Source organism: Peromyscus maniculatus, chromosome 9 (assembly GCF_049852395.1).
Source record: "Peromyscus maniculatus bairdii isolate BWxNUB_F1_BW_parent chromosome 9, HU_Pman_BW_mat_3.1, whole genome shotgun sequence".
In the NCBI taxonomy this organism is placed as follows: domain Eukaryota; kingdom Metazoa; phylum Chordata; class Mammalia; order Rodentia; family Cricetidae; genus Peromyscus; species Peromyscus maniculatus.
The window spans coordinates 77,290,407-77,318,240 of record NC_134860.1 but is presented as its reverse complement, the minus strand read 5'-3'; the positions used below and the strand labels follow the sequence as shown (position 1 = coordinate 77,318,240).

At 46.1% G+C, this 27,834-nt stretch overlaps 1 protein-coding gene across 1 annotated transcript in view; it reads right to left on the bottom strand.

The window, feature by feature from the left end:
• Positions 1-608: 608 nt before the first annotated feature.
• Vwa8 (von Willebrand factor A domain containing 8) overlaps positions 609-27,834 on the bottom strand; it is a 340,258-nt gene continuing 313,032 nt past the window's right edge. The window contains exons 40-45 of the mRNA XM_006989556.4: positions 23,243-23,351; positions 15,408-15,533; positions 13,071-13,229; positions 5,167-5,265; positions 4,236-4,474; positions 609-1,895 (exon numbers count right to left, since the gene is read on the bottom strand). Coding sequence (XP_006989618.1) covers positions 1,787-1,895; positions 4,236-4,474; positions 5,167-5,265; positions 13,071-13,229; positions 15,408-15,533; positions 23,243-23,351 — 841 coding nt within the window. The 3' untranslated portion in view covers positions 609-1,786. The remainder of the gene's footprint in view (positions 1,896-4,235; positions 4,475-5,166; positions 5,266-13,070; positions 13,230-15,407; positions 15,534-23,242; positions 23,352-27,834) is intronic.

Here is a 27,834-nt window from a genome sequence, read left to right as displayed (position 1 = left end):
CTGAGGGCAGCGACCTTGGGGCTAAGCTGCCCCTCTGTGGGCATTTCCTCAGTTCACTACTGTACTCAGGAGAAAAGGAGCAGTTACAAGATTTTTCTTCCCAGAAGCATCCTATGCCCTGGTCCCCACCCCTCTGAGTGCCTGAAAGCATGCAGACAGGGTTTCTGAGGACAAGAGCTGGAAGACAGCTCTGGAACAAAGACAGGTTACAGAAGCCACACTGGAAGAAGGCAGGGGAAGCAATGGAGGCCGTCAGGGAGCAGCAACCTGCCATGTGGGTGAGGGGCTCACACAAACGCTCACCTCAGAAGGTCAGGAGGGGCATCCGGCCTTGTCTACCCGCCTGTGACCTTGGATATCGGTCAGGCTCCATGGCTTCATCTGTGAAGTTATACTCATAGTTCGATGGACAATCAAAAGTCTGATCAGGAATCTTGTGAAAGTGACGAGTTTTCTGAACAGCACTTTATCAGTAAAACGTACCCACCTGACAAGCCGTGAGAACTGAACGACATAATGTACTCTGGGCATTTTGGGATAATCAAGCACCCAGAACAAGCATGTGACTAGGAAAACAAACCATGAAAACATTGGGTAAGTACACAACATTGGGAATCAACTGCTTTTTATTTGACAATTGGTGAGGAGGAGATGGGGTGGTAGGAGAACTGGGTGACATTGTTCTGTCCTACGATGAAATGAATTTACAGGCCTGTATGACAGTGTACATGGCTATGGGAACACCATCAATGAGATTCGTTTTTCCAGCTTACAGCAGGTTAAGCGTACACACACAGTGGTGCCCCTAGCACGTCTGACTTCATCGCCAGCTGTGAAGAGGAGCATTTTATGAGATGGCTTGTGAGAGGCTTCTGTTGGAACATGTGATCTTAAAAATGTGAGTAGGTTTGAAATTTGAAAGAAAAAAGAATTTGGCTGAAAAGAAACCTATGTTTTTCTTTAGTTAAACCTAAAGAAATCTCCAGTTAGCTCTGTCAAACGTGCTGCTTTTAACTTTATAATCTGTAGACGTCATCTCTCTTACAAGCTTTTGCTACTTTCGTCACTATAGTTTGGACAGCGAAGTACACTCCACTGTGGGACTCTGGAAAAGCACTGTAGGCAGGATGCAGGGGACCTGAGGCAGGGTATCTTTACCCTTGAACTTGGGCAGCAGAGAGAGTAGGGTACTTGCTCTCTGAAGAACCCTTCAGAGGTCACGAGGGAGAGCAGGCACCCTGACGATCTTCTGGTTCCCTTCAGTCAAGAGAATGGGATTTTTGAGAGAATCCAACACCTTATAAAGTCCTAGCCCACATACTTTTCAGTGGGTTCAGTGCTGCATAATTGTTACTGGCTGGGCAATACACATTGGAGAGAAAGTAAAAATAATTGTAGACAGGAACATGTCGGGTGGGGCTTGCAGACTTAGTTAGCCCTTAGTGTCAACTATGGCCTTAAAGGCTCGGCTTTCTGGGATGGCATCTGGCGACAGATGACATATTAAGGCAAAAGCGGGTATTTTTTATCCTCTGGGTTTGGAACCAGACCAAGGCCTGTAGTTCCTGCACCTACTTCCTTCAATGCTGACCTTTTAAGAAATGCAGGTCACCCCATTTCCTCTGCGGACTTCCAACCTTTCCAGAGTACATTTCCATTCCCAAGTCTGCGCACTGTGGGACAGCAGCGTCCAGCCACGGCACAGGTTCGCCTGGCTGCTTGCTCTCTTTTCAGAATTTCTCTACGTGTAGCTTGCTTCCAGTCCTGGGGTGGTGAGGGGTTCTTCTTAGATACTGGACAGCATGGTAGAGGTGAAGATCTGTTGTAAAATCTGAGGGATCTTCTTGGTGTCCATAGCAACGAAAGACCGGCCAGCTGGCAGAGTTCTTTGAAGCCTGCCAGAGGGAAGGGAAGGAAATCACCATTGCAAATTGAGGGTTCCAGCCTCTGCCCTGGGCCAGTCACAGCATCAAAATGGGTTCTTACAAAAGGATGTTTTCACTTTCTCATACCTTGCCTGCAATTCAATTGGCTGTCACTAAGCAATGAAAGCCCGGGGAAAGCACCAGGGACAGGGAAAGATCTTTTCAGGGAGAAAATTAGTGGTTTTGAAGTGTTATCGGTTCCTGCTGTGTTATAGCCCTTGATAGGACGGTGCCTGAGGGGTCCATCTGGAGTTAGCTCACCTGCATCTGGCCGAGTAATATAGCCTCACACTCTACTTCAAAAGCTTCTCCTCTCTTAGGAAACAGGCCTCCAACTTACTGCAGTTAAGTGCCCAAGTGCATGTCTGGTTCCTCCCCATCACTAATGTGAAATGCAATCTGCACCATCCAACTGCTGCTTTCACGATTCTGAGGTTGAGCAGGCTCATGGTCATTTTTAAAAAATGTCAATTTATCATTTGGAACAAAAGACCATCTTTGAAGGCAAAAGACGGCAAGACAGATATATTGAAAAGAACACCGCCTTTCACTGTGCCAACAGAATTTGGTTTTGGAGTGACATTTAATAAAAGTCAGCCACTCTGTGTAGGATCATGTACTTGGCATGCCGGGCAGACCAGCTCAGTCTGTCCCGTGTCTTTTGCCAGTGGATGTTGGACCACTTCCCCAGGAAACCACAAGGGTATTATTGTGCTTTCTTAAGTACTCCAACAGGATCTGTTCACTAGAAAGAAAAAAACGCCCGTCTCAGCTCAGCCGGCATTTGTTGAGCTTGCCGCCTGCCTGATGCGGGGCTGGGGCTGGGAATGTGGACAGAGGAGGCTTTGAGGACAGGAAGGTTCCAGAAAATGGGAAGTGCTAACACATAAGAGTGAGAGAAGTGTGCGCAGTCAGCTGCACTGAGTGACCACGAGTCTGTGACCGCGAGTCTGTCCCAAGCTGACTGGAGAAGTGTCTGCATCCAAGGGCTGACACCTCCCTGATTCAGGAGGGTCTGAACCGCAGAGCAGGGCACTCAGAAGCAAAGGCAGGCCCTCTGTTTGTAAGACAGGGCAGTTTTTCCTGAGATACAATTTCAGTTGTGCTTTCTGCCTTTTATGAGTATTTTAGGCAATGAAAAAAGCAAACACTTTCTGTTAGTGTTTAAGTTATGGAAAGTGTTTCCTGGCCTCTCCTTTTGGGTCATTCCAGAGGCACTTATTGTATGATTATAAATTCCTACAGTTATCAGGCAGCATGTTCACTATAGCATGTAACTCACTCACTCTCACTCTCTCTCTCTCTCCACACACACACACACACACACACACACACACATACACACACACACACACATACACACACACACACACACATACACACACACACACACACACAGTCTTCCTTTGTGTGCAAGGTGTCTCATCTACTTGTCTCTCCAGTAAGAGATATAGATTTATACACATATGGAGGCGCATACAGAATGCTTATGTACATACACATCTGAATATATACTTGGTCACTTATTGAAGTTTGTTTATGAGGATACATGTGCTTACGTAAGTCTCTATACATCTGTGGTAGTTTGAATGAGGATGGCCCCCCCTAGGCTCATTGAGCTCCCCACTACTGTCCAGTACCATGTCTGTTTGCTTCCTCTCATGGTGACCACAGACCAAACCACTGACGTGGTACAAAAGCCCCCAATCAAATGCTGTCTTTATAAGGGCTGCCTTGGTCATGGTGTCTCTTCACAGAGATAGAACAGTGACTGAGACAATGTCTGGTTACACACAGCAAACAGACGCACATTACATATAGGTGAATATAGTTTTGGTTATGCTAGGAAAGTTACTATTGTTGGTTTCCTTTGTTTTTTATTTTTGGCAATACTATGGACTGAACCTGGGGCCTCATGCATGCTAGGCAAGTGTTCTACCACTGAGCTACAACCACAGCTCCCCATATTTGCTATTTTGAATATGACTTGAACATAAACTGATTAGATTGGGCTTGAGGGTCTCTGTAAAGTACCTAATTTATAAAATACTTCCTAACCTATTAGAGGGGAAATCAATTTGGTAATTATTTTATAAAACAATTAAAATTAAAAATTCTTGCCCAAAAAACTCTAGAGCATCATGTTCCTTCTAAACTTTAATTGCTTGCCAGGGCACTGTGCACCCCAAGAGTGACATTAGACACTCTAGACCTGTTTTACCTGCCTGCCCCAGCCCCTCAGGCTGAGGTCTGAGAAACAACACATGTCAGATGTTTACTATACCTGTTGTCTGTTGTAACAATGCTTACCTGGCTGCTTGATCCCCTAAAGAGCCAATAAAAATGGCAAAGGCATTAACTTGAGGGTCACTTGTTAGGATCTGGGCAAACCGGGCAGGATTTATTCCATATCGCGACAGATTTGCATCACTTAGGATGATGACAAAGTATTCATCCGCTTCTTCTTTGGTAATGTCCTTGATGGCATGTTCCGTCCCCTCGAGGGTGTGGTCTCCACTCATGCAGAACTGCGAGTGGGCATGCATGGTCTGGAGGTAAGAGGGCACAAAACCACGCGTGAGCAACTCCTTTTCATAAACACGATGACTTTTCTCCTGACAGAGTGCCAGCCCTTTGACTGACAGCAGAGAAAAAGGGTAGTGTCTGGGGCTGGCTTTCCTTAGAAATAGGTAATGTTCCCAATGGACACTTAAAATTTGACCTTCTCTTTAGAGCAAGAAAATATGTCACTTGGTATCACCCCGAAGAGGGGCAAGATGCGGGAGAAAAATAAGGAAGGGGTTGAATTTCCAGTAAACAAGTTAATCTGTAATGCTGAACACGGTTTCCAGTTGCAAAAGAACAAATCTGTTTTCAAACCGGGATGTCTGCTGCAGATTTAAGTATGTGAAACTAAATTTGTCATTCAAAAATACTAAGAGAAACATAAAATTGGAATACAGAGCACCCTAAAAGGGGTGGTTCTTTCTTTCTACTGAGCATGTCTGTCTGACTACGAGGAGTTTTGATCTTAGATGCTGAAACCCAACGAAACACAGAGACTCTAAAAACATGCAGGGAAAATTAAATTTAGTGATGGAAAAGGGAATTTAAACACGAAAGATGGTTTTTATCAGTGCTTGAAAGTGTATGATATATCTATTGTTTCTTCAGCAACTCCTAGTTTTCTCTAATCCAATAGAGAATCTCACAACATATAGAAGGAACAGCGTGTATTTACCTTCAGAATTTCTAGTCTCTGTTTATTGTCCTTGGGGATTTTGTTAGCGGGAACAAGGGTGATGTTGTAGCCATCTCCTGAGTGTCCAGCGATGTCATACTACATGCAAGAGAGTCGGAGAGTATGGGTCAATGAGTAACGGAATGGTCGTTGGTCCTGTGAACCCCAACCCTGGATTGTTCCACATCGTTCAACATTTGGCCACGAAGGAATGCAGACAGAGAGGCAGATGTGTGCCATCAACACAGGCCAACACATTTTGAACTCATTCTGTTTGGGCCCACCTTCTGAGACCTCTGACCCCTGGAAAGAGGTGGGAAGTACGCTGAGGACTTCAGGGGCGACCCCAAATTTCATGTGTAGTTTTCAAGGGAGACTTTGTAAGAACCACACACAGTGTTAGGCAGGACTCCAGCTGCCGCAGCTGTCCTCTCTATTCTCTCCACACTTGTGGTCAAGTCTGGTAAACATAATGGCTTATCGCTTATGATTACATTAACTTCCATGGCAGAAAGGATCTGCCGATGTAATTAAGTTTACTTGACTGTGAGTTAATCACAAGGGGTTCTCCACTGGGCCTAACTTAATCACACAGAACCCTTTCAAAGCAGAGATTTTTTCCTGGCTGCTGATAGAAGGGGAAGATAGATTTGAAGCATCGGGGAGATCTGTCTGACATGAAGGAGTTAACTACGATGGAGATGTAGGGGACTGTGCCCCCAGAAGCCGAGAGCCGAAAGGAAAAGGGAGCTCTGTCCATGATTCTGAGCAACTCAATTCTACCAACAAGCACAGCCTGAAGCTGACCCTTCACCAGAGCCCCAAGAGAGGACAAGCATATACCTCTAATTTCTAAAAGTAAAACATACTCATAGAAATTAAAGTACAGCAAAGGCCAAAATTATCCACAATTCTGTTCAAGATAATATCTGAAAATAGTCTATGATAGATGACCTCGGGCCCTTAGTCCCTTCTCACAGACATGGCAAGCTGCATAATCACATACACACACATCAGCGTCAACACAACCTTGGATGATATTGACCGTGTGACTGTATAATGTGCTTTTCCACTTGCTAATATATGGCATGTATCTTTGCATTTAGGAAGCACTCCTTAATTCTATCTTCTGGGCACACGAGAGAGTCCTGACTGTTGAGAGTCAGGTGCTGCTCTTCTACAGACTTTGAAAAGTCAGAGGTCAACAATCTGAGAGACCCCAGTTTCTGCTCCTCTGACCCTCCCACCTCTATTAAAGACATTGTGTGACAATCTGAAGGTTGGGACAGCGGAGCGACTGAAGTATCTGCAAGGGAATAGTGTGGGTGTGGGGATGAAGACTTGGGGGAACATGTGGGATGTCTGCCAGTCCAGCACCAACAGCTGTCCTCCAGCACCCCCTGTAAAGCCCCCTCCCCACTAGCTGTGATGGGGGAATGCAATCCAGCCGTTCCCTGCCTGCGCCTCTGAAGATGGTAAGTTCTTCGAAGACTGGGTCTTACGCGATCATCTTTGTACTTGTGGTTTCTGAGACCATGCTGAGCATGCCTACAGCAGCAATGCTCTCAGAGCAAACAACTGGGAGCAACAACGAGCTTGCCTTTTGCTTGTGGGCTACATTCTTTTAGAAACCACCCGGAAACCAGAATGCTATTTTTCCTAAGCCGGATGACAAACACAATCTAACATAACTCAGGCTGCCACGTCTGAAATGGGAAGCAGAAATATTCCTGGTGAAAGTGCCCTCCATTAAAACAGGCAGTGGGTGGCGTTATCTAGGAAAGACGCATTCCACTTTGGATGGGCCCCAATTGTGTGCTGAGGAGATGCAGCGGGAAGTGAAGACCTAGCCTTCATCTCCAAGAGGAGGACATAACTGGAAGTCTACACAGGATGGTTAAACCTTTGAAAACTATGAAGCTGGTTACAAATTGCCAGGTAAAACATGCTCTTATCTCCTACTTTGAGAAATGTTACATCTTAATGACCTGTGAAGTCAGGATCAATATGTGGCCTCCTTGAAGCTTGTGGAACATGGCAATATGGGGAGTTCTTGCCTCTGGTCCCCTGTGGCTGCCCCTCAGACCTTGATTTGCTTACACCACCTGAGCCTGCTGTAGGACAGCAGACCCAAGAAAGAGGCCCATGAAGGCCCCAAGAGAAGAGGTGGGACATTCATCAGGTAGTTAGAAGAAGGCCTGGCCCCTAGGTCCCATGTACACCTCCCTTGGGAGGGCTTGGTCAGGGCACAGCTCGAGCAGGGGCTGTGGATTATGTATGCTTCCCTTCCCTTCCCTCCCCTCTCCTTTTTGTGGTACTGGGCATTGACCCAGGGCCTCAGCTACGCTAGGCAAGTACTTTCCCACTGTGTTCTATCTCTAGCCCTCTTTTGGTTTTGAAGAGGGTCTTACTAAGTATTCCAGGCTAGCCTCGAAATCACTATGTATCCAAGTGGCTCTTGAAATTACAAACCTCCTTCCTGCCTGGGTAGTTGGGCCCAGGCCTGTACCACCAGCTGCTGAAGTATCTTTTAAGGAGGGCTTACACAGACGGAAGAAGCAGATTTCCATGCCACACTGAGGTAAAAGGAAAATAAATGACTTAATTTTCCCCCCTCTCTTTTAAGGGATGGTTGAGATTAATGAGATAATAACAGATGCGACCAGGTAGGCCTTCACCCATGTTTAAAAACTGTAATTTTCTTATTCTTGAAACTGTCTGAGTCCAAGGAAAACACATATGAACTCACTCTGTTCTTATTTGTGTGAGATGATGTAGCCCAGGCTAGCTTCAAACTCACGATCCTCCTGCCTCAGCCACTCAGTGCTAGGCTAACAGGAGTGTGGTATCATAAGCTGGAGGCATTCATTTCCATTCTCTGACTCTACCATCCCCTAGGCCGGGCCCTGCCAGTCCCACCATGGAATCAGCCAGGAGAGGCCACACACACGTTTCCACGGAGCAGCACAGGACTCAATAAACAAAGGCCTCCTTGTCCCTATCAACCACCCAATTTTTAGGCTGTAATTTTTCTAAGTGGCTCACAAAGCACCCTGGAAATCATCGAGGAGTCTTATTCTTAGCATTCAGCATAAATACTAAATGACAGCTGTTGAGCGGCCCTCTCTAATGCTTCTTCCCATTACAATTTGTTCAGATCCCTTTTGCTAGGTTTGTTTTGAAAGCCTCATTCCTTTAGAGGAAGGCATACAATATAAAGCAAACCGAGTCTCAATGACGACAGAGAAATTTACCATCCAGCAGGAATGTAAAGAGGTGTAAAGGGGGCTCCGCACACCCAGGAAGGATCACCACTGACTGGTCTGGGGCCAGGCCATGCTTTATTGGGCTTCTGATCAGAAGTCAGTACAGAGCAGTCCAGTCGGTGATGGCGGTGGTCAACACTTGCTTTGCCCTCCTCACCTGGAAGCATCTTCATAAAGCTCATCTCAGATTCTCTGAACCAGCTCTGCTGTGGGTGTCAACACTGATGCTGGGAGGGACCACCAGCCTTTCCTAAGACAGAGGTTCACTGTTGTGTCTATTATTAATCCAAGATACTACAGAGAAATAGTGAGTCCCCAAGCTATTATTCCTCTCTCTCCTTAAGCTCTTTGTTTCTTGTGGCCAATATTTCATCAACTACTGAGTTATTCTGCATAACTTCGTGCGCTTTTTGGTCCTATCTCGGGGTAATAGTACCAATATACTAAGAGCCTAAACCTGGTAGGATGACTGGTCTCCATATTTAAACTCAAAGAATGTCCTTAAGGCACTGGAAAAGGAGTAATTACAGATGCTCAGCTAAGTGTGTGATAGAAGGAATTTCCCAGCAGGCATCTCTGTGAGTCATATCTTTCTATAGCCTTCTGGGAAGTAACAAAGCCTTCCTGATCAAGACAACATCAAAGAAACCACATCTATTACACCACCTTTGCATGGTGGGATAAAAGTAGGAAATGACAGATAATAAGTTTACTTTTGAATGAATTTTTGAAGATATTGATTTGGCATAAGTTTGGGCGTAAGTAAAACAGGAAGAAATAGGATTAAAAAAAAAGTCAGAAAGATCCTCAAATGTGGGATTAGAAGTCCTGGCATTTCACTGGCTAGCAGTGTGACCTGGGCCAAGTATTTAGCTTCTTTGTATCTTAGTTTCCTCATCTGTGGAAAGAGGTGGGTGACAATAATTCCCAGCTCTCAGGTTCCTACAGCTCATAACAAATAAGAACTGGAACTGGGGAACTGGCTTCTTGTAGTTTAGGAGCTCTTGTGTCTTGTATACGTCTGTCTAGAGGGGAGAATGATTCATACACGTGAGGACCAGTGGCACCTTCTCCAGAGGGAAGTCCTCAGAGTTAATACAAACAGGAGTCCAGTACTGGTTCTAGAATAGTGGATTTCCTTTCCATCTTTTTTTTCTGTGTTGAGGACAGAATGTAGGGTCTTGTATATAGGTTACTGGTTACTTTTTATCATTAACCTAGGAAGAGAGAACCTCTGTTGAAGAGCCTGGTCTGGGGTCATGTCTGTGAGAGATTGACTGATGAGAGAGGACCCAGCTCTGGAGATGGCTCCACACCTAGACAGGTGGACTTGGGTTGGATAAGAAAGCGGATCATAGAAAGAAGCAGCATTCCTCCACAGTTCCTGCCCTGACTTCCCTCAGTGGACAGACCTGGAAATGGAAGCCAAATCGGCTTTCACTCCCCGAAGTGCTTTTGGTTGTGGTGTTTGTCATGGCACCGAGAGGAAACCAGAACACCAGGCACTCTCTTTCCCGCCAAAGCTGCATCCCCAGCCCACAGCAGTGCCTTTCGAATGCTTTCTTGCATTTAAATAGGTTTTAGCTGTGGAATCCTTTCTCCAGATGAAAAACTGTATGAAGCCCACTATACAGCACTGTGCAGAATCACCCTGAGTGGAGCTGCTTTAGCAGACCTGGGGGAGCAGGGGTTCATGAGAAGTGCTCCCTGCCTGCTCCCTAATCCCCCAGGTTTCCCACTGGCTTCCTTTTATATTTTATACTCTTTGCCTTAGAGGCTAGCTTACATACCTTCATAAAGACAATATATTTTAAGTTACTGTCTCTCCAAAGCCCATTTTTTTTTTTTTTTTTTTTTTTTGAGACAGGGTTTCTCTGTGTAGCTTTGCACCTTTCCTGGAACTCACCTGGTAGCCCAGGCTGGCCTCGAACTCACAGAGATCCACCTGGCTCTGCCTCCCGAGTGCTGGGATTAAAGGAGTGCACCACCACCGCCCGGCTAAAGCCCAATTTTTGAATGAGAGAATAAACCTATTTTCTGGTACCATTGTTTGAATGTGTAGCAGAAAAATAGTCACCAAACTTTTGGTGTTACTGAGGACTTTGAAAACCAAGTCTATTTTAAGCTGACAATGAAAACTCCCAGGAGCTTGGAGACAAGAACAGACTGGAACGAAGGTAGGGGAAGAAAGCTGTGTGAACAGTGGGGTGATGCTGGTCACCGGCTTGGTGGGGCTGATGTTGCCTGTCCGTAAACTGTGCTGTTCTGGGAAGAGGGGAAGTCAGGTGGCTGAACTCTGAGGCACTTGGAAGACGTCAAGTGGCTTAGCAAATGCCAGGCTGCTGAATTACCTTTCCGTCTCAGGAACTCTCCCGCCTGAGGGTCCCTGCGGTTTGGCATGGGCTGTGTTCACGTGGAATGGTGGTGGAGGCAGATTCCAGACGCTAAGTGAGCCTCCTGCACAGTCCATAATGACCCACAAGTCAGCGCTGAGCTCTAGCCAAGCACAACACAAACGGGTGCCAAGAGGGGAGATGGGGAGCATGCCGACCACCACAGCAGGAGCACTTCTGAAGGCAGCAGTCTCAGGGTCCATACTCCACAGCCCAGGGCTAACTGCAGGAAGACTGCATTAAGAACTGTGCAGAGCGGCTTTAGATTACACGGCTAAGACACCGTGGGATGCTATCCTGGGTATTCCACAAACCGTCATCTGCTCATGAGTCATTCTGTATTTTCTGAGTAAGTTATGGCCTCTCAGTAGTTATTACTGGATCTTATTCTTTCATTGAAAAAAAAAAAAAAGTCAGACAGACTCAGTGGTTGGGAATAATGATGATATAAGGAATATCAAATATTTCTAAAAAGAGACCAAAAAAAAAAAAATAATCAAGTCTTCTAAGTGACCAAAGAACCCACTGATGCAGCTGGAATCAGAGGGGACAGACCGAGTCTCAATTCGTCATCCTTCCTCTTGTGTACTGTGTGCACCTCGTCCTCATGGACCCCCAGACATCTAATTAGAACCAGGCAAAGCTCTCACAGAGTATGCGACTCTGTCATCTTCTGTCCTCTGGGGGCCCATGGAGCCCCAGCAGAGACTGGATGGCCTGTGGCAATATGACAGTCTCCAATATGCCACACGGAGGGAAGACCTGGGAAGAACTGATGGGAGGTCGGGGCAGGTTCAAACCCAAAGCCTTTTGAACATTAGGTGGAGTATTCTAGACACCCATTGGCCATCAGCGGTCAAAGTGATTTCAATAAACAGTTTCTATATAAAAAAAACCAAGATGCCATCACACATGAGGTGTAGGTCAAGAGATGGCAAGGTTGAACAGCAGTCCTCAGAAGCCCGAGCTTCGTCTGCTCCAACAGGAGTGCTTTGAGGACTGTCTCACTCTGGCTCCCATGGAAGCTCCGACATGGAAGCCACCACGTTACTCAGAAGCAGAAAGTCTCTCCCTAGATTTCTCTAAGCACTCGGTCCTCATCCTGTCAGAGCGAGTCTTTGATTTGGGCTCTGGGATTCCTGGCAACTGTAATAGAGCCCAGAGGGACTCCTGAATAGTTCCACGGTTTTCAGTGGCCAGGATGGATGGCGTCTATGTTGTGAAGGGAAGCAGAACTCCTTCTCATGCTAAGTCATGTGTTAGACACATTTGGACCCCTGGTTTGTGCAGAGCCTTGCTGCCCCTGAGCACTGCTGGGTGTTGCTCATTCCTCACCACTTAGCTGTGGAGGGCCTTTCTCCCAGGGACTCGTGGAGGGCCATCCTTCACGAAGTCCCTAGTTGCAATGACAGATCAATTTGTTTCTTGTTTGTAGCATAAAACAGAGCCATGGCATAGGAAGCAGTCTTCAGGTACAAGTGTGGTGGGTAAACAACAAATGATTTGAGACCGTCTATACCTCGAGGTGGTTTTATCCAGTACAAAAGCTAGAGTTCCTATGCTCGGGCTGTGCATCCCTCACAGTGTCTGTACACAGCACGTCTCTCTCTGGCATGTGTGGTGCTGAGGTTATCCGCTGTGATGCCAGTCCAGATGTGGACGATCACGATCAGAAGGGCTCATACTGGCTAGCAGCACAGCAACATGGGGATCCCCTCCCTATACCCAGACCTCTGAAATGGAGGAGTTAATTGCAAAATGAAGAATAAGCTGGAAGTGAGCAAGGAGGCTGCCTTCTCCCAGAAGTGCATCTTCATGTCGGCGGGGGACGTTTATATTGTCTGTCCCCTGTTCATGTGGAAATGGAAGCAGAGAACAGGGCGTTGCCAGGTTGTGCACAGACTGGCTGGTGACGGGGCATCAGGGCTAAGGGGCACTAGGATGAGGATGCCCAGGGAAATGTGAGAACAGACTTCGTGTTTGTGGGAAACATCACACAGCGTGCATGTTGCATGCTTTTCTCTGGGGGAGCCGGAGGTTTATTAGGCCCTTCAACTAGGTTACTATTAGGACAGGGGAAGGACAGGGCTAACAGTGGGCCACCTTCCCCGATGACAGATGAGCTGCCCAGAGGACAGCGTCCAGTGTTTGGGTGGAGTCTGCACCCACTGCGGACCCTAGCCCAGGACCCACTCCTGAGCAGAAGCGACCAGTGAAATTCTAGACCCCCAGCTCATGCCATTACCTTGAACTTCTCCTCATAGTTCTCGAAGGCTTCCATGACCATGCACACGGCCTCCATTGAGCGCTCCAGCCGGCGATCCACCCCGTTGAAGCGGTACATACTGCCAGAAACGTCTACCACCAGGCGCAGGCGCTTGGGCTTCTGCTGTGGGCTGCCCAGCTGAGGGAGGGAGCGGTGGAAACCATGGTCAGCTGCCATCCTGGGGTCTCACCCAGGCTCTGCAGTGCCAGCCCCAGGTGGGCAGATGGGCCCCGGGCTCGGGTGGCACAGGGCCCTCCTAGCGGATAGGCGGGGTGACTGTACTCAGCGAGTGGATATCGGACTGCACTGGCTGTCGGGGAAGACCGCATGGGAAGAGCTTCCTCTGGAATACAGTAAGAGCCTGCCTGCTGGAGGCCGACAACGTACAAACAGTGTTTGAAAGATACAAATCTGGAAGGATAGAAACCCCACGTCGATTCCTCCGTGCCTCAGCACCCCTGGAGAGAGCATGTGTAATTGGAGGAGAGACCACATCAGCTTCTCTCCTATTACGCAGTCACTTGAAGATCATTCTCTACCTAGGCTGAAGAAGTGGCAGACTGCTAAGACATGGTCATATGAGAGGGAGTCTGGCCAAGAACGTAAGGAAACTTTTTCAGATGTTTCTGAAACGTTCTCAACTCTTTAAGCTTTTTCTTTTTTTTTTTCCCTGTAGCCAGTGAACTAGTGTTTCTTTTTTCTTTTTTTGGCAGTGAAAGTGGCACTGAGCTTCTGTCTGGCAAAAACTACTGATTAAAATGTGAAACCTTATGAGATCGGCTTGGAGCCCAGATCTGCCAATGTGCAAAATTTAAAAAAAAAAAAAGTTTGTTAGTAACAATAAATAAGAAAAATTCTAGATCATTCTGCAATACACTTGCTGACATGCATGAAAAATAATGAGCAGAACTAACAGCTTCAAGAGACTACTGTAGTGGGCTGGTGAGATGGTGCATGAGATGGCTTGGGAGGAACAGTCGTCGCCATCAAGCCTGAACCTGGGTTCGAGTCCTAGGACTGCAAGGTGGAAGGACAGCTGACTCCCAGTCCTCAGACTTCCGTATGACTGTGGTGGCATGTCCGTCCGTCCGCCCCCCTCCCCGCCATGATAAATAAATAAAAAATTTAAAGCACCATAGCTGCTTTGGGGATAATAGTAGGAAGCAAATTTAATATATTCCTTTACAACTTGAGTCTGCCCCAGTTAGGAGCGGTGGGGCGCGAGCGCACGTGCACACGTACACGCGTACACGCACGCGCACACATCCATGACTAACTCACAGTTGTGTCCAAACACTTGCTGACCACAGTGAGTCAGTAACAAAAGCTGCTGACTCATGGCGGTGACACAGCAAACATTTAGAGAGAGGCTCTCCCACTCGCTCTCACTGCACCCCTGCTCTCAGCAGTTTTGATTATTCGGGACCACAGAAAATCCCCCAGTTCACTAACATTCAGTGTTTGACCATGTGGCCACAGTATGGCAAATGCTTAGTTACTGCAATTATGTAACTTATGGGAGAATTCTTTGTTTGCTAAAAACAGTGCATTTTGTGGACAGGGATTCTTCAAGTTCCAGGAGAGTAGGAAACCACTAAGATTGCTTTGTTACTTGAAGAATTCTCTGGGACTCATAAACAACAGAGTGTCTCCCGTTCCCCCACCCCCACCGTACCCACTCTGTATCTGGGGAGTGGACCTGTAGGCAGCCACATAGGTAGCTCTCGGCTTTCTGGAGGTTCTGCTGATGGGACACTGGTGGTCAGAGTGAGGGCTCTTTGCGGTTTGGTTTCGTCTGAGGCTGCCTGGGCCGGGTGGGGTAGGAGGCTGGCTTTCCCTCTACTCAAGACTGTAACTCCAGGACTGCCTTCTTCAGCTCTGTGAACTCGCATCCTCAGGGTTTACTATTTACTCCCTCTCTGCCTGGGTGGACCTTAGGCCACAGTTTGATCCCTGCTGTTAACTCTTCTGGATTTGATGAAAGCTTCCCCTACCTTTGTGAGGATTTTGAGACAGCGTCTCACAATGTAGCCCTGGTTGTTCTGGAACTTGCTATATAGATCAAGCTGGACTCGATCTCACAGAGCCTCTGCCTCCAGAGTGCTGGGATTAAAAGAATGCATCACCATGCTTTTTAAATTATCCTATTTTGTGTGTGTGTTCTATGTCTTGATGAGACGTTTTTTTATTTATCTGTCTTACATAATGCTTTCTGTAGTTGTATATTTGGGCTTAATGGTGTTTTGACACAACTCATGAACTCTTACAGAAGGCTGAACTATGTGGAGCTGAGGCTCGGGATTCCCCATTACTTACTTGGGGTTCCAGGTCACCCCGGCGTTTGTAGATGGCTTTTTCTCCAGCCAGCCCGTCAATGATCTTGGCGTCGTCTAGTTCTCCGGTGGCTTGGTGTCTTAGCCACTGTCTTTCTTTGCCTTTGGCCTGCAATGGCACAAACATATGCACACAAATCTTTATGCACCCAGTGCTGTCGTTCTTTGACACACTTTCTGCATGAATAACAGGAAACACACGGGGATCCTATCAGTAAGAGACGGCTCCTCCACAAGAACGTAGTCACATGGTCTCTGCTCCGCTTAAAAGAAAGGCTTTCCCAGTGTGTTTTGTCAGTTGTAATTGTTTTAACACTCGGAACAATACAAAGAACACACACAAAGGACGTACGAACAGGAAGACAGTATGCAAATGAACCCCAGGGGAAGTGCAATGTCTGGAAATGTAAGGATGACGTATTTCTTACGGATCTTCTGTCACAGCGAACCTAGAAAATTGATTAGGTAACAAAATGATCAGCTTTAACTTGTTAACGGTCACAGAGCCTGTAAGCCGATCTTCAGCGGTCTCCCCCAGACAGTAGTTTTGTTACTCAAATTCCCGAGACTTGGTGTGCAAACTAACACAGCTGAGGAGGACTCAACAGTCTGTGCCGTCCACATGGCTCTGCTTTTCTAGATCTGGAAATCATCTGAATTACTTTTCAAAAGGTATTTCCATGCATGCTTTGCCACGGTAACTTACAGCTATGCCAGGGAGCCCAAGAGGACAGTTAAATGATAAAGAACACTGTGCTGGAAGGTTTTCTGTCAACTTGACACAAACTAAGGTCATCCGAGAGGAGGGGACCGCAACTGAAAACAAACGAACAAAAAAAAGCGCCTCCATAGGATCAGCTGTAGGCAAGCCTGTAGGGCATTTTCTTAATTAGTGATTGACGGGGGAGGACCAGTGCCATCCCTGGACTGGTGGTCCTGGGTTCTATAAGGAAGCAGGTGGAGCAAGCTGAGGAGCAAGCTAAGGAGCACCCCTCCATGGCCTCTGCATCAGCTCCTACCTCCAGGTTCCTGCCTGTTTGAGTTCCTGTCCTGATTTCTTCAATGATGAACAGTGCTGTAGAAATCTAAGTAAAATAAACCCTATCCTCCTCACATGGTTTTTGGTTGTGATGTTTCAGATTTCAGTAGTGACCCTAACCAACCAAGACAAATTCTAACATCCCAAGCAAGGGACATGATTATGAGAGCCCATGACTACAGTTACATAGGATGCATGCTAAAGGAGCTTTGGAAATGCAAACCAGATTTTGATGTGTCTGTTTCAGAAATATCAAAATACGGAGGAGAATGGAATTATAGTCAGAATTTGAGGATTTTATATTTGCTTTATGGTAACAGGAAGGGGTTCAAATTTAGTTTATTCTGGCTGTGATAGGCATTAAAAATCGCCAAAAGAACCTGATATGATGCAGGAGTGAAATGGTCATGGAGCAGCTAGTAGGGTGGGTGGGTAATCCTCAGGGTTGTAGACGAATTTCTAAACAGACTTATTAAGTAAGAAACACAGAGCCAAAAACAAAGGTAAGAGCCGAAGAGATCAGAGAAATAGTGAAAAGCCACTGACTAGCCTTATCTTACCACCACACGGGTAGCTTCCCCAGAGAGAGCTTCTTCCTCCTGCGCTTTTATTGCCTTCCTGTCTGCCTTCTCATTGGCTCTAAGCACAGCCACATGACTTCCTCGTCACTGCCTGTCTATACAGACCTCCAGGTCTCTATGGTTGGTACTAGGATTAAAAGCGAGTGTCACCACGCTTGGCTGTGTCCTTGACCACACAGAGACTCTGCCTGCTATGTGATTGGATTAAGAGCGTGTGCTACCACTGCCTGAGTTCTGTTTATGGCTTGCTGTGACCTCTGATCTCCAGGCAAACTTTATTTATTAACATACAAATAAAATATCCCATTTCAGCACAAATAAAATATCACCACACAGGGTCAGTGCCTTTGATTTATGAAAATGAGTGAATGGCTGCTTAGCAATGGTGCATGTGTTTTCCAACGCAGCACAGAATTCTATTCCAGTACAAATACCATAGTCCCCCTAAAGCCAGCTGAAGAATTCAACTTCCACACTGCTTTGATGGAGATGGCAGCTAACCACAGCAACCATTGTCACATTTACTTATTCTTTCCTTATCTTCCTAGCTGCTAATCGTGTGAGAGTCATTAATGACAGGCAGCCACTGCTCTGCAGCCTGGTGCCTTCCAAACATCAAAGAATGTCAGGTCTGACAGGAAGCCTGTGTGTGGCATTACCGACCAGTCAAGAATGACAGGAAGAGCCCGTGGGGGGTGGGGGAGCGCGATGGTGGCGCACACCTTTGATCCCAGCACATGGGAGGCAGAGGCAGGCCGATCTCTGAGTTGGAGGCCAGCCTGGTCTACAGAGTGAGTTCCAGGACAGCCAGGGCTACACAGGGAAACCCTGTTTCAAAAAACCAAACCAAACAACAACGGAAAGACTGACAGGACGAGGATGAAGCCAAGTCCTGATCTCAGGGAGGAGGCCTGAGAGGAATGTCTGTCTGACCTCTGATCACCCAGTGGGAAAGGAGGCTAGAAGACTCTATCTGCCCCATCCTCCCACACCTGTAGCTCTGTATCTTACCAAGACTTCCGTGATCTAAGCTTTGTCCCAGTATGCCCTATTCCCAGGCACCCATGGAGGTCTTGACAAGAATATACCTGTGGGTCAGTGGCCCACCAGAGTGAAAACATTCATGTTGGTGATCTGGGAGTTTTATTTCATGTTTACATTAATATTATTCAAATATAATTTTGATAAAGGAATGATACCCCCAATATATAAAATTCTCTTAAAACCCAAGTTTTAAAGAATTAAAAGTGGGGAAAACCTGTTATTGTTGTTTTGCTAAATGGACATATTGTCAAGTTACGTTCTAAATCTTTATGTTGACAGTCGTAGATGAGTGTCACTCTCAACCATGGTCAGAGAAGCTTTTGGGTGGTGGTGGTTAATGTGACCGCTGAAGCTCACTGTAGGCAGGACATCCATATCACCACACTTCAGGCTCAGGGAAGGAACACTACAGGAGAGAGACTGAAGGATGGGAGGGGCATGATGCGATGCTGTCTTCTGGACGTGACATGGCCATGGAAAGCACGAACTAACAGCAGCTACAGTTACCTACACAAGAGGGGGCTGTCCACATTCCGTCATGGATGGCAGCAGGGTTCAGGAGGTCCCCACCTCTAGGCTGAGGAGCTTTCGGCAGTTAATGGTTGTGGCGTTATTTCATTGTTCTTAGCGCTATAGCCACTGGTAAGTTGCACATGCTCCAGTAATAACCCCAGACCCGTCCTCATGGAAGCCCCCAGTAAACCCAGTGGATCTCTAAACACGACACAAATGCTGGAGGGAAACTTGAGAGGAAGGAGTTCCGAGGAAGTGTGTGTGTGTGGGGGGAGAGGGGTAAAAGTGTTGTGGGGGGATATGATCAAAATACATTATACACATGATCAGATTGTCAAAGAATAGACTTTTTTTTTTTTTTTTTTTTTTCAGAGACAGGGTTTCTCTGTGTAGTTTTGGTGCCTGTCCTGGATCTCACTCTGTAGACCAGGCTGGCCTCCAACTCACAGAGATCCACCTGGCTCTGTCTCCCAAGTGCTAGGATTAAAGGCGTGTGCCACTGACGCCCGGCAAGAATAAACATTTTTAAAGGGCAAACATTTAATAACAGGGTGCCTTCTTTATTGAGGTGCCCGCTCAACTGTGCATGTGAAAACACGTTCAGCCCTCTACATCATTAGGGCGCTGCAGACTAAAACAGCTATGAGATATCACGCTATGCTTAGGAATGGCCAGAATCCAAAGCTCTGACAGCAGCAGCAAATGTGGGCGAGGGTGGGGGATGAGCGGATCTCACGGCTGGTGGAAATGCTACAGCCACTCATGAAGACAGTTGGGCAGTTTCTTGCAAAACAAAACTCACAAAACAAAACTTAAGTTATATTTTCTTTTTCAGAGCTGCTTCTTATTTGGGGCTACTTTTTTTTTTTTTTTAAATTGGGGCGTAATTCATAAAAGGGTATATTGTTTTGATGAGACTTTTTACAACTATGGCTGGATGTCTTTCTTTAGTCTTCCAAGAAGGGCCATTTTACTTTTTTAGAGTTACTTTTTAAAGTCATGAGGTCAACAACTTGGACTACTATGCATGTAAGCGCTAATGCAAATTAAAGCCCAAGTTGACCTCCAGCAGCAGTTCATTCTATGTTGACAGTGAGAGAACACTTTGCCTGTTAGGATACTGTTACTCGTGGACTGAAATGCTGAAAAAACCCCTCCCCCTATTTTGTTTTTTGCAAAAATCAAGGTATATTCTAGGGTTTCCTGGTTGACCTCAACAGATAAACTGAGATGATAGTCTTAGATCAGAAATGATCTGAATGTAGATTTACAGTCTACGTGTACAGCTGGCTAAGTGAGATCGCTTTCACAGTTCTGCATGTATCCCATCAGCTCCCCATTAGTCACTGAACTCTTAAAACTGGTATTGTAACATTATCACAATGTTTTGCGCCAATTTTATAAACTTTACAGTACAATATGTGTTCCTTTTCTGAGGCAAACCAAAGGTATATTTCTCAAGGTTCTGCTGCTATCAGCTGCGTTGATGGAGGATTTTTTATACATTTGTAATAGATAGGAATAAACCAGAAAAAAAGAAGAAAAAAAAAAAGTGGTGGAGGAAAAGGTGAACACTGCAAGAATACTCAAAAGGGCTGAGAGTTGCAAACGCCAAGAATGGCTTTGCATAGTAAATGGAATAGAACAGCTCTGAACTATAGCTTACTTTTCCTGGTTTGGTCTGACAGAATGATTGAATGCTTTTGTACAAAAATCAGAGCCTTAAAAACAAGGATTTGGTGAGATTGTAAAATGGTGTGCCACTTTGGCAAAACAGTTTGGTGGTTGGTCAAAATGCAAAACATTGTTACTCTGTTACTCAACAATTCTACCCTTAGGAATATATCCTCAAACTACTGAAAATGTGCACCTATGAAACATGTACATGAAGGTTTACAGCAGTGTGTTGCTAATAGTAAAAAAGTTAAAACAACTCAAATAGCTATCAAATACTGGAGAGAAATAAAATGTGGCTTATTCATACAATAGAATATTATTAAGACATAAAAATGAATGAGAAACTGACAGATTAAATGACTTTGGTGAACCTTCATAATTTCATTTGTAGATCTTTCCATTTCTAACTTATAAATACATTTGGGGTTATAAATTATAAATGTACTGCCTCCTGTCAACATTGTATACTTCTATTTGATGATTTCTGTGTCAAACATTATATGGAAATGTTTCCAAGTATTTTCTGTATTAACTGTGAATGAATAGAACAAAATAAATTGCCTGTGATGGAAAAAAAAAAAAAAAAAAAAAAAAAAAAAAAAAGAAAAAAAAAAAAAAACAAAAAAAACCTCACTCTTATAATCCAGCAACTTCACGCTTTAGTATTTACACAAGAAAGAAATTCGCATCTACACAAATATTTGTGCATGATGTTTTATGCATAACTGCCAAACCCTGGAAGCAATAAAGATATAAATGGATAAACTGTGGTATATTCTGGCAATGGGATATTATTTAGCATATAAAAAAATGAGCCATCTAATGTGTAGTGATCTTGCTGTAATAAAGTGACCAAAGCATTACGGTTTGTTACGTTACAGGTTATTATATGGGGCTGGAGAGATGGTTCAATGGTTACAGCACCTACTGCTCTTGCAGAGGATTCAAGTTCAATTCCCAGCACCCATGTCAGATGGCTCACAACCACCTGTAACTCCAGCTCCAGGGGATCTGAGTTCCACTTCTGGCCTCTACAGGTCCTGCACTCCCATGCATAAACCCACGAACACATACACAGTCATGAGGTCCCTGTAATCTCAAGACTCAGGAGGCAAAGGGAGGAAGAGGACAAGTCTGAGGTTAGCCCAAGCCTCAAAGACTCTGTTTCCACCTCCTGGGGGGTTCTGTATTTTGTATTCAATTTTAATAATATGTTCCCAGTAATTTCATTTCTATTGGCTATTAGAAAAGCAATAGTCTATGCGGAATGGAATCAGATCTGTGTGGGCCCGGAGCTGTGTTCTCGAGAGCCCCCTTGCTAGTTTCCGGCTAGTTTGTACCCTCAACGAGGGAGCAACACACTTACTGGCATCCCACAGCAACACCATAACAGCTGGAGGGGTTCGGCTACTCAGAGTCACACAGGATCGGCCGAGGGTGGCAGGAAGGGCCAATCAAAGTCTTGCTCTGGCCACAATCCACAGGTTTATAGTCTACATGAGGCCTCATCCATTCTTGGCCAGTAGCTGTTTTTAAGCAGCCTCATACCGTGACCTGAGTATTAGAAGACCCATCTGAAAACAATTCCTCTACGGCTTACATAAAGACTCAATAGGGAACAAGAGCAAATGTGTTGACATCCGGCTAATGGTACAAAATGTCTTATGACCACATATAAGAATTACACATGGGATGGAGTACAGGAGTCAGAAGAAGGTCACGGGGACCTGGCAGCTCACAGGAGCCTGACTCTGGGCTCAGACCCCATTGACCACATGACCCAGGAAACTGCACTAACTGTGGAGTCTTCATATTCCACGGGCCTGTGAACACCATCTCTGCTGAACTGTTACGTCCTGCAGATCTTGAAATTAGGTATCCGGTTAATCTTTTGCAGAGCTCTTTCCTTGGAAAATGAATGTTCTCTTGTGCTTTGGCACAGTTTAGATCTTTTTAAAAATGAAGACTTTGGTTGGAGAGATGGCTCAGCAGCTAGGAGCGCTTCAAGTGTCTGCAGAAGACTGAGTTCAGTTTCCACCTCAGGTGAAACACAACTGCTACAATTCCAGCCCCAAGGGATCCACCGCCCTCTTCTGGTCTCTGTGGGCACTGCATACACATGACATTCACACACACACACACACACACACACACACACACACACACACACACATAAAAATGAAGTCTCAGAGTTTTGAGTTAAGACAGGATTAAAGCTGCATCACACACTCTAATCTCTAGCAAAACATGATAAACATTCCTTCAAAAGGACAATAACAAATAAATACCAAAGTGTAAACTGAAGGCAACCAAAAACTCCATGGGAAGGAAATGCAAGGTTGCAGAGCAGGGTCTGGCTTGACAGTGTGCCCCCTCCCCACCCCCCATCCCCCCGACAAAATAACCTGACATCATGTGTCATTTAGGGAATACACTGAACAGAAATAAGTTTCTACTTAGGAAATACTTAAGTGTCTGAACCAATATTTAAACCGTGCCCGTGTCCACTGGTCCTGAGGCCCTGAGAGCATGTGACACAGCACAAGCTGGGGTTATACAGGGTTGGGGAGGGCAGGAAGAGGAGGTGACGGGTTAGAGAGAAAGCACACCCTGGTTCATCTAATCTGCCCCTCTGCTGCTTCAGCTGCACTGAAATGATTTGTAAGGAGAGAGTTCTATTTGTGAACTTCCAGGAGAGGTGAGATGTGCACAGATCTTCCCCGAGGGGAGGCAGGAAGTCACTGTCTGGGAGGGTCACTGGTCAAATGACTGCTTCCTGGACAGGAAGAAAGGCGAGGTCAGCTACTTTCCCTTGGAGAACTTCACTAGGAAAATCACGGGGTGAGTACATAGTCTGTGTGTCAATCTGGAAATGACTTTTACTGATCGGCTGAGTAGGGATCAAATAACTTTCTCCAGCAGTTCTGCTGTACACCCAGATTTTGCCCGCAAAGGAAAGATTACCTGTAAGTTATCCAGGATGACTCGGAGGGCATGCACCTGCCGTTGAACAGCACCCGAAAACCGTTCATAGGTTGCAGCATCATACTCACTCATCTGGATCTCCTTTAGTCTGAAACCAGAGGGTTGAGAGAAGACACCTGCTTATGCCATGTTTGTGTGAGCGAGCCTTTTACACTTGCTTACATACTGACAGAACTGTACCAACTCCTTGGTGACTCATACCGACTTGGAGGAGAAAAAGCAAGAGATGATACCACCAGTGATACCCCTAGATTCAAAGGAGGGTAGTGCCCAGAGGCGCCCTGGTAACTGATGAACCAAGTGTGGCCCAGGACAGAGGAAAAAGCCCCGATCGTACTGCGCATGTGCGGACTTCGCATGTGCGGACTTCTCTCACAACAGTCCCATGGCGGGGGGGGGGGGGGGGGGGCTCACACCTGCCTGGAACTGCGGCTCCAGGGGATCCGATGCCTCCTCCTGGCCTCACAGTTAATTTAAAGTCAAAACAAAGCACAGCCATTTGAAGGTAATCCTAAATAGGAGGGTCTTTCCCTACGTGAATGCTCTTGGGTTTTCCAATGGGACAGCCATAGTGCACTAATTTAACACACATTTTCATGCATGTCTATGATATCAGAACAAAGGAATAACAGCACATCTCTCAAAAGCCTAAGCATGACACAATCCTCTGAACTTTTTTGTGTTATGTGTAGACACAGACCCTCTATGCACAGCTGAAATGATATATACAGTATATTTATCACCCGAGGTTGGGAGAAGAATCTCAAATGAGGGAGAATGAATGGTTTCTATTCTTCATTCTCAGGCAAAACACTGGGAAAAATACAATCGGAATGGCGGCGGCGGAAGCTCAGAACTCTGTGTATGTATGTAATAAGACCACATCTTTCTTACTCAGCACAGTGCCTGGCACAGAGGGACACTCAATACATGCTGTTATGTGATACTTTGAAAGCACTGGCTATCAAAAGGTAAATATAGATAAGGCTGCTATAATCCAAATGCCACCCCCGCAACGTGACATGCCAAGATGTCCTTCTAAATCCTATTAATTCTCTGTTCCAGAGAACAAAAAGGAACGTGTGTATGAGACTTCGCCTCCTAACAATATCGCCTCTGTTTAGATCTGACAATCTCTGAATTCTCTGTAAGCTTCATTAGGTTAGGTCATACCCCCAGTGTACGGGAAACAGAAGCTGGACACAAAATGAATACTGTAGGGCATGCCATGTACCTACTTCATGCCTAAGTCAATATGTGCTTTCTCAAAGAACTCAGGTTAGTGTTGACTGGGAACCGTGTGGACAGAGCGTGCCCTTGGAGGTACGTAGGTGGGAAAGGAAACAGAGGGAACACACAGAGAAAGGACTCAGGCAGCTGGTAGGTCACCTGGAGCAGAGGGGCCTTTGGAGAGATCAGAGTTAGCTTTAACTATATAGCTATCTTTGGGGTGATCATCTTGCACCCCCAAACATCGCAGGCTATTTTAATCACGAGGAAACCTGGAAATCATATTTCAGATGATGTCAGCCTTCCCAAAGAACACTCAGAAGATGTTCACAGTGGATACGAAGTTCTGACCCTTGAAGACTGAAGCAGGGAATGGAGGGATAAAGCAGGGAACTCGAGCCTCTGGTTAGATAAGCCTCCCAATGCTGATATTCTCAGGCCCCTCCCACTATCTGACCATGTCTCCTGCCTTCCCTTTGAGCAAAGCTGCAGGGTGCAGCTGTTTCACAGCGGAGAAGCAATGTGGGCAAGCAGCATGCTGTTGGTGCAGGGCATGTTTAAAGGGTATATTTATCATTATGTAAGAGTCTGGGAATTTCAGTCTGTATTGTACCTTTTCTATAGGTTAGATTTAAACACTGTAATTTGGAATCAAGTATGAGGAAGGCAGACACAAGCCGAGATCTACTGTGTGAAGTTGATTAGTTATGCAAACAGCGGTGGGTGGGTGCCCAGCTCACCAGACAGCTCTCCCAGTGTGCACAAGCGCTTCCCTGTTGACACTCACTTGTTGGTGACATTTCTGTATGTGATCTACAGGTCTTATGCTGCTGCCCCTCTGTAGTCGGCTTCAACTGATCAATTCTTCATGTGCAGGGCCAATGTCTGGTTTAAATCAATGCTAACTGAATGCCGTGAAGAACCCATCAGTCACATTAGGTCCTTTGCACCACAGCAGACTAGTAACTAGTAGTGAGGACTGCTTAGTCCCAACCAGAGACTGACAGGGGATGCCATACAGGCAACCCTCCAGATCATCAGTTTTCATCATCTGTAGATTCAACCAAACTTGGACCGGAAATATTCAGAAAAACAATTGCTTCTCTGCTAAACATACACAAACCTTTCCTCATTAACTAAACCTTTGTTCATTAACTAGATACAAGGCCCAATGTGCCATAAATACTTTTAGAAATGACTTACAGCACACATGTAGGCCATTTCATAGGAGAGAACCGAGTATTTAGCGGGGACCTGGAACCAGGCCACTAGAGATACCAAGGACAAGTACTAACAGCTGACACTGGCCCTTGAATGCACATGTCTGTCACTTCTCTGTGCAAGTGTTTGCCACACTCCAGGTTCTGTCCTCATGGAACTTCCAGCCAGTGGAAAGAAGCACTACTCACTAAGTGATAGGATGGTACGGTGGTCAGAGCTGGGGACCAGGGACAAGGTGTGTAGAGGTGTTAGGACCTGACCTCACGGTGCATCTCACTCTGTCATCAAAAGAAAGCAGATGACGGTAAAGAATTATTACTATAAAAAATGCACGCGTGTGTAAGACTTAAATGTGGGTCTGTGGGAATTCTGTCTTATTTTAGAATTCTCTGCTTATGCGCAGAGACACAGTCTGCAATATTTATGACAAGATGAGATAATATCTTGGATTAACTTCAAAACAATCCAGAGCGGAGAATACGAATGGTATCGGGGGCACGGGTCCACAGGATTCATGTGTTCTTCTTTACTTCCATTTCGGACTTCAAAAGGTCCACAATGAAAAGTTAAAGACAAATTTTTGGCAGTAGGTACTCGTCAAATGGGTTGCGAACCCCACTTCTAAAGGAGCATTTTTTCTCTTGTTTGGCTGTGCCGTCTTTCCCAGGATCTCTGCGTGTTCTATTTCCTCCTTTTCACAGCCTGCCTGCCGGCCTCCACCCCCTCACGGTACTCTCCCTGGCTGAGCGGCTTCTCTGTGGTATGGAAGAGTCAGGGGTGGCTTCCCTCTTGACCCTCTCTCTAGTCCCTTCCCCTCTCTTACAGTCACCACATTCAGTGGTCTTAGGACCACAGGTGACCCCTGACCTTTCCCCCTTGTCGGTTAATAGTGTCCCTTCATTCTAGTGGCAACCAGCGAAGAGGGGCTTACTCATGGCTGAGCGCCCTGGGAAGTCTTTCTGCCTCCTGTGAACAGTCACGTGTCAGGGCACTCTGTATGTCCATGTAGGCAAATTAGACTGGATAATTGTTAGTGAGGGCTGGGGTACTGTTATTACAGTAATAATAGTCTTCCATTAATTGAAGAGGAGAATGACGCATGCCTAATTATTAGGTTTTTTTTTTTTCTCAAAGGAAACTTTATTAGTCATAAGAAATGCCAAGCAATATTTTAGTTCTAGGAAGACTTTTCATTATGACATAACTTTCCTCCCACATTTTTAAAGAAATTGCTACTACTTTGATCCCTAAGAAGTTACCCACCGGCTGGCAACAACTTCTCTGAGTAGGGAGTGGGAAGCTGCCGGTCTCCAGAGAGGGCGGCCTGAGGACACAACCTTCCCTGCCGAAGGTTCTAGGGAAGCCAGTGACCAAGCTAAGGGCCACACTGACGTACAGCGGATGCGCACTGTTTACCCGCTGTACCCACGTGGGTCCAGCCTGCATGTTAGTCTACCGTCCTCTGCTGTCTCCTTGCAGGCTGAGAGCGCGCGACATGTGGTGACACACCAGCTGTTGTACGGGGTGGAGTTTCAGAACTCACAGACACCTGAGCACGCGCTTGTCCTGCTGCCCCGGCTCCCTCCACTGAGCACACAAGTGGAAATCTGCTCCCGACACCACCAACGTGTCCCTCAGTTCGAAAGGCATTTGCTGCTGCTTTGGTATTTTTCACTTTTTGCTGAAGAGCACATGTGGACTTCAGTGAAATATCCTGCGGCTTCTTCCTTTCTAGTGGGGGCCAGTCAGAGTAGCCCAAGGCAGTCAAGGCGGATTTCCAGGCTCAACCTGCTAACGAGGCCTTTCTACCCAACCCCACTGCCCACCTCTCTCCAGTTGTTCCAGGCAGGCAAGTGGGTACTCTCCACCACGGACACCACCATTCTGACACACATTCTGCCCTGGTGATTGCTTTCAGTTTTTCCTTTCTGGAACGTTCTAGCTCTTTCCTTATCTCCAAATCGAATGAGCATAGGCCCTGTCTCATGTTAGCCCCTGAGATATTGCCTTTCTCAGTATCATCCCAGGACAGAGTTTGTGTGTGCGTGTGCGTGTGTGCGCGTGTGTGCATGTGCATGTAGGCACGCACACTAGTCACCTGTACTGCTCTAGATGCACAA